Here is a 7,500-nt window from a genome sequence, read left to right as displayed (position 1 = left end):
CTCAGACGGTCAGGGGTCAGACTCAGACGGTCAGGGCTCAGACTCCACTGGTCAGGGGTGAGACAGTACCTGCTGATGCGGCTCATCTCCACCCAGCCCAGTTTTCCAGAGAGCAGCAGCAGGACGGCGCCGATGAACGTCTGCCATCTGGAGAGATTCATCAGGACACGTTTACATCACATAGTTTTTAACGTTCAGGAGCATGGACCTGTCTTATCCTGTTGCCGTAGTAAAAGGGGCGTGTCCAGACTGGTCTGACTCGGGGGCCCACATCAGGGTGTGACTATCATTGTCTGTCCCCTCTCATTGTCTGTCCCCTGTTTAAAATCTGCTTTCATTTCCCAGTGTGGATTTACTCTGGACCGGGTCAGACCCGGGACCTTGGTTTGTTCAAACTCACCCTTGGAACAAAGTTGGATACGTGAAGTTCAACACCGAGAGGACAAACTGTAAGACAAGACAGATGTAGAGTTTGACCTTTGACCTTCATCATACCAGAGACAGGTCAACCCGGTTTGTTCTTCTTCTTCACCTGCAAGAGCAAGTCCTTAGACTGACCCCCCTACACCCCAGACTGACCCCCTACAGTCCCAGACTGACTCCCTACAGTCCCAGACTGACTCCCTACACTCCAGACTGACCCCCAACAGTCCCAGACTGACCTCATACAGTCCCAGACTGACTCCCTACAGTCCCAGACTGACCTCCTACAGTCCCAGACTGACTCCCTACAGTCCCAGACTGACCTCCTACAGTCCCAGACTGACCCCCTACAGTCCCAGACTGACCCCCTACAGTCCCAGACTGACCCCCTACAGTCCCAGACTGACTCCCTACAGTCCCAGACTGACCTCCTACAGTCCCAGACTGACCCCCTACAGTCCCAGACTGACCCCCTACAGTCCCAGACTGACCCCCTACAGTCCCAGACTGACCCCCTACAGTCCCAGACTGACTCCCTACACTCCAGACTGACCTCCTACAGTCCCAGACTGACTCCCTACAGTCCCAGACTGACCCCCTACAGTCCCAGACTGACCCCCTACAGTCCCAGACTGACCCCCTACAGTCCCAGACTGACCCCCTACAGTCCCAGACTGACTCCCTACAATCCCAGACTGACTCCCTACAATCCCAGACTGACTCCCTACACTCCAGACTGACCCCCAACAGTCCCAGACTGACCTCCTACAGTCCCAGACTGACCCCCTACAGTCCCAGACTGACCCCCTACAGTCCCAGACTGACTCCCTACAATCCCAGACTGACTCCCTGCAATCCCAGACTGACCCCCTACAGTCCCAGACTGACCCCCTACAGTCCCAGACTGACTCCCTACAGTCCCAGACTGACTCCCTACAGTCCCAGACTGACCCCCTACAGTCCCAGACTGACCCCCTACAGTCCCAGACTGACTCCCTACACTCCAGACTGAGCCCCTACAGTCCCAGACTGACTCCCTACAATCCCAGACTGACTCCCTACACTCCAGACTGACTCCCTACAGTCCCAGACTGACCCCCAACAGTCCCAGACTGACGCCCTACAGTCCCAGACTGACCCCCTACAGTCCCAGACTGACCTCCTACAGTCCCAGACTGACTCCCTACAGTCCCAGACTGACCTCCTACAGTCCCAGACTGACGTCCTACAGTCCCAGACTGATGCCCTACAGTCCCAGAATGGCTCCCCCACAGTCCCAGACTGACCCCCTACACTCCAGACTGACCCTCTACAGTCCCAGACTGACCCCCTACAGTCCCAGACTGACCCCCTACAGTCCCAGACTGACCCCCTACAGTCCCAGACTGACTCCCTACAGTCCCAGACTGACCCCCTACAGTCCCAGACTGACCCCCTACAGTCCCAGACTGACTCCCTACAGTCCCAGACTGACCCCCTACAGTCCCAGACTGACTCCCTACAGTCCCAGACTGACTCCCTACAGTCCCAGACTGACGCCCTACAGTCCCAGACTGACGCCCTACAGTCCCAGACTGATGCCCTACAGTCCCAGAATGACCCCCTACAGTCCCAGACTGGCTCCCCCACAGTCCCAGACTGACCCCCTACACTCCAGACTGACCCTCTACAGTCCCAGACTGACTCCCTACAGTCCCAGACTGACCCCCTACAGTCCCAGACTGACCCCCTACAGTCCCAGACTGACCTCCTACAGTCCCAGACTGACTCCCTACAGTCCTAGACTGACCCCCTACAGTCCCAGACTGACCCCCAACAGTCCCAGACTGACTCCCTACACTCCAGACTGACCCCCTACAGTCCCAGACTGACTCCCTACAGTCCCAGACTGACCCCCTACAGTCCCAGACTGACTCCCTACAGTCCCAGACTGACTCCCCCTACACTCCAGACTGACCCCCCTACACCCCAGAGCCAGTCTGGGAATGTAGGGGGTCATTCTGGGACTATAGGGCGTCAGTCTGGGATTGTAGGGAGTCAATCTGGGACTGTAGGGAGTCAGTCTGGGACTGTAGGGGGTCAGTCTGGGACTGTAGGAGGTCAGTCTGGGACTGTAGGAGGTCAGTCTGACTCACCCCCCTACAGTCCAGACTGACCCCCCTACAGTCTATGGTCCTGGCCTCAGACTGACCCCCCTACAGTCTATGGTCCCAGCCTCAGACTGACCCCCCTACAGTCTATGGTCCCGGTCTCAGACTGACCCCCCTGCTTCCTGCTCGCTATACGCAAACTCACAGTGACGTCACAAAGTTTATTTGTATTTACTTTGAGATCACGCAAACTCACAGTGACGTCACTCAGTGGTGTTTGTTCTTGTTTAAAGTCTTCCGGACACACCTTTGGGACACACTCACCTTATTGGTGAAATATGAAACGACAAAGACAGAGCTGAAGACGAGTCCGGCTGAGTGTCTCCTCCACGACATGATGACCCGCTGCCTCCCGCAGATCACGCATGACTCCCCACGCGCATACAAACTACATCAATCCGCTTTCTCTTTAAACTACACTTTCTTTAAGATCGGAAACTTCCCTCACTGATGACGCGTCAAGATGCTGGAACAAAGATCGTCTACACAGATGAAGAGGTTTTACTGGAGCATTTTCTGCGGGACGATTCTGTAAGATGAAACTTTACCTGCCAGGCGCCAACAGGTGACATGTTTCACAGTTTGGAACTTCAAGGGCTGCGTTTAAAAAACGTTGATAATATTTAATTGTATTTAGTTTTGACTTCAAAAGTTGAGATAAATCATGATGTGATATTACTTTATTGATCCCCAGAGGGGAAGTTCAGGCGTTGCAGCAGCGAGACAGAGAAGTAGGCAATACAGAAAGTCTAAAACAGAATGATAAGATAAAGGCAAAGAAAACAAAGCAGTAGTTGCTATTAAAACTGGTTTGTTGGTTTAGTTTTAATCAGAGCTGTCAATAATAATCACATGAACCTCACTTAACCTCAACATTTTTTTTTAATGAGACATAATCTAGTTTTGAAGACAGGATCAGTCGTGGTTAAACATTATCTGACAGCCCTTATTTTAAAATGTTTATTAGTTTATATTCATATGTTAAATGATTATTAAATAAAGGATACTTGTCAGCAGCAAGAACCAAAACGTGCCAATGATTCTATTGATCTTTTATACATTACAGCAGGACGAGAGGACATATGCTCCCTCTTTTCAAACAGTCCTCTGTGGTCTAAATGGACCAGAGGAGCTTTGTGACCTGTAGAAACCAGCTCTCTCAGAACACTCCGGGTGGAGATACCAGGGAAGGGGATTATTTTACTAGAACACTGTGACATCACAAGGAGAGCACATTTGAAACAGAGCGTTTTTCTCTGGATGGCTTATTTCAAAGTTTGTGGGTCTGGAGACACTTTGGTTACCAAATTAATGTTAATGTATTAACTGTACTTGTGTTTGTGCCCTTTAAATGCAAACACAAAGCAGACCTATCCATAAAACACAAAGAATGGCTTAGCATGTGTACTGACAAAGATTTAACAACATGATGGAGGACTTAATATCCCACTAACTGAAATGTCTGCGTCGTGTTGGTACCCTGAAACCGAGTCGGAGTGAGAGGTCTTCGTTCTATGAAGTCGGTGGATTGTGAGTCACGTGGTGTCCTAAAGGTTTCCGTGTTGACAGAGATGTGCTCGGTGTCGGAGGAGGATGGTTCTCGGTCATGGCCTTTTTAAAGAGCAGAGAGCGGACCAAGGACAGGTGAGACCCGCTTACCGAACGGTACCGCTTTACCGGAACACACCGGGTCAGCGCGAGGAGGCAGGCTGAGCTGTGAAGCGCACACGGCGGATAGGTTTAGAGCGACTGTCCGCTCAGAGACTGGGGGGGGGGAGACTCTGAAGACTCTCAGACAGAGACCTGGACCAGAACCAGACTCATGTAGAACAGACAGAGACCTGGACCAGAACCAGACTCATGTAGAACAGGCAGAGACCTGGACCAGAACCAGACTCATGTAGAACAGGCAGAGACATGGATCAGAACCAGACTCGTGTAGAACAGGAAGAAACCTGGATCAGAACCAGACTCATGTAGAACAGACAGAGACCTGGATCAGAACCAGACTCATGTAGAACAGGAAGAAACCTGGATCAGAACCAGACTCGTGTAGAACAGGAAGAAACCTGGATCAGAACCAGACTCATGATGAACAGGCAGAAACCTGGATCAGAACCAGACTCATGATGAACAGACAGAAACCTGGATCAGAACCAGACTCATGATGAACAGACAGAAACCTGGATCAGAACCAGACTCATGATGAACAGACAGAAACCTGGATCAGAACCAGACTCATGATGAACAGACAGAAACCTGGATCAGAACCAGACTCATGATGAACAGACAGAAACCTGGATCAGAACCAGACTCATGATGAACAGGCAGAAACCTGGATCAGAACCAGACTCATGATGAACAGGCAGAAACCTGGATCAGAACCAGACAGTATATCCTGTAATGATTGGATGAAGTGTTATCTTATTGAATCAAAGTGTGAGTCTGCTCAGTGGGGTTTCCAGAAGGTTCTGCTCTGCAGGATGAACAGATATTTGATCGTCAGCTGTAAGGTGATGACCTCAGTGATGACCTCAGTGATGACCTCAGTGATGACCTCATTGATGTGGTTAAACAGATCTCAGGCCTGCTGCATTAGATGTTGTTGGCTTGTTTCAGGACTAACACAGGACGTTTTAACAGGTCAGGAGAAACGTGTCTCACTCTGTCCTCATTCTGTCCTCACTCTGTCCTCACTCTGTCCTCACTCTGTCCTCATTCTGTCCTCTCTCTGTCCTCACTCTGTCCTCACTCTGTCCTCACTCTGTCCTCATTCTGTCCTCTCTCTGTCCTCACTCTGTCCTCACTCTGTCCTCATTCTGTCCTCACTCTGTCCTCACTCTGTCCTCATTCTGTCCTCATTCTGTCCTCACTCTGTCCTCACTCTGTCCTCATTCTGTCCTCACTCTGTCCTCACTCTGTCCTCATTCTGTCCTCATTCTGTCCTCACTCTGTCCTCGATCCACAATATTCAGTTCACCATCATCGAGGGGAAAAGATGAACTCTGTGAGGGGGAATCCTCCTTCACACTGTGATCTGGAGACACTCTGTAAACACAAACAGGATCCTGTGGACTTGCATTGATGGGGGGGGGGGTCTCATCTTTTCTATGTAGCTTTGGGGCACCAGATGGCCTAGTGGTTGTGTTACTTAGCCCATGTACAGAGACTGTAGTCCTCATCTCAGGGGTTGTGGGTTCAAACCGACCCCACCCATTCTCCCCATGTTTCCTCTCTCTCTTCAGCTGTCAGATTACTGACCTCTGACCTCTGACCTCTGGTTTGTTCCCCTCAGGTTTTCCCTCCTGTTGTTGGACCTGGAGGAATACTACTTTGAGCAGCACACCGCCTACTTTGTGATCACCTGTTCAAAGAAGGACAGGTAACTGTGACCAATCACAGATCTGACTTTGTGTCCCCACGTTGGCGAGCTGAATTATCTCCATGTTTAAAAATGTTTTTCTTGTGATAACGAGTTAGTTATTGACATCTATTAAAGGAATAATAACGAGATGAATATATGCAGATGTTGTGATAACAGCTGGAGATGACTCAGCGATGTTTGTCCTCTTTCGGCTTCTGTATAGTTCAGAAGAAGTCGTGTGAATGAGGACGCTGAATCTTGTGTCGTGTCATGTGACGTCCTCTTGTTTCTTGTTGCTGTAAACTTTTTAAAATAAAAGTATTTCAAAGATCGTCTTCAGCTAACATTAACGTCGTTAGGTAACGAGCTAACATCAGCTGTTTTTTTGTCTCTCTAGAAAAGTGCGAGGCTCGTTGAAAGTGTGTTCCAGGTCGATCATCTTTGATCCAGACGATCTCACTGAACCAATCATAAAGGTTTGATTATTATATAACAACAGATATTTAAGACACCTGTTTCATGTAATTTCAGACACAAATGTCCTCAAACGATCACGTTTAAAATGATCTCTCCTTTAAAAATGAAAACTGTCAGACTTTGTCTTTAGTTGAGTGTACTTTACTTTCTTTGTACTTTTAATTTGAAATAAATTAAGGCCCGTCTGGGGTAGGATATGAACACAGACAGCATGTTCACACGAGCAAACGTCACATGTTTACGTACCTGTAAGCTAACGTGACGTGTTTACGTATCTGTAAGCTAACGTGACGTGTTTTTGTATCTGTAAGCTAACGTGACGTGTTTACGTATCTGTAAGCTAACGTGACGTGTTTTTGTATCTGTAAGCTAACGTGACATATTTTTGTATCTGTAAGCTAATGTGACATATTTTGTATCTGTAAGCTAACGTGACATATTTTGTATCTGTAAGCTAACGTGACATATTTTTGTATCTGTAAGCTAACGTGACGTGTTTTTGTATCTGTAAGCTAACGTGACATATTTTGTATCTGTAAGCTAACGTGATGTATTTTTGTATCTGTAAGCTAACGTGACGTGTTTTTGTATCTGTATGCTAACGTGACATATTTTTGTATCTGTAAGCTAACGTGACGTGTTTGTGTTTACGTATCTGTAAGCTAACGTGATGCGTTTACTTATCTGTAAGCTAACGTGACGTGTTTACCTATCTGTAAGCTAACGTGACGTGTTTGTTTTAACGTATCTGTAGGTTAACTGATGTGTTTAGGTATCTGTCAGCTAATGTGACATGTTTGTGTTTACGTGTCTGTAAGCTAACGTGACGAGTTTGTTTTACAGATTCTCTTAGAGACTGTCAGAGCATCCAGTTTGTGGAGGGAGAGAGCAACCCGTTCAATGAGTGAGTGTGTGTGTGTGTGTGTGTGTGTGTGTGTGTGTGTATGTATGTGTATGGGGGGGTAGATCCATTCTAAATTCATTAGCACCAGTCATACCAACGTGTACCCTGCGCCTGCAAAGATGTCTGCGATCTGACCAACGTCTGACACTACACCTACATATTACATAGACTTAGAATATATA

The 7,500-nt window shown here is 48.3% G+C and overlaps 1 protein-coding gene across 5 annotated transcripts in view; it reads right to left on the bottom strand.

Annotated features, from left to right (window-relative positions):
• Window positions 1-3,136, bottom strand: part of tmem241 (transmembrane protein 241) — a 14,412-nt gene extending 11,276 nt beyond the window's left edge. For all 5 annotated transcript variants that reach the window (XM_079361323.1, XM_079361322.1, XM_079361324.1 and 2 more), the window contains exons 1-3: window positions 2,838-3,136; window positions 401-447; window positions 70-147 (exon numbers count right to left, since the gene is read on the bottom strand). In XM_079361323.1, coding sequence (XP_079217449.1) covers window positions 70-147; window positions 401-447; window positions 2,838-2,909 — 197 coding nt within the window. In that variant the 5' untranslated portion in view covers window positions 2,910-3,136. The remainder of the gene's footprint in view (window positions 1-69; window positions 148-400; window positions 448-2,837) is intronic.
• Window positions 3,137-7,500: the final 4,364 nt, after the last annotated feature.

This window comes from Symphodus melops, assembly GCF_947650265.1.
Source record: "Symphodus melops genome assembly, chromosome: 14".
NCBI lineage: Eukaryota > Metazoa > Chordata > Actinopteri > Labriformes > Labridae > Symphodus > Symphodus melops.
The sequence above is the reverse complement of the archived record's forward strand: the minus strand, read 5'-3'. Positions and strand labels throughout refer to the sequence as shown.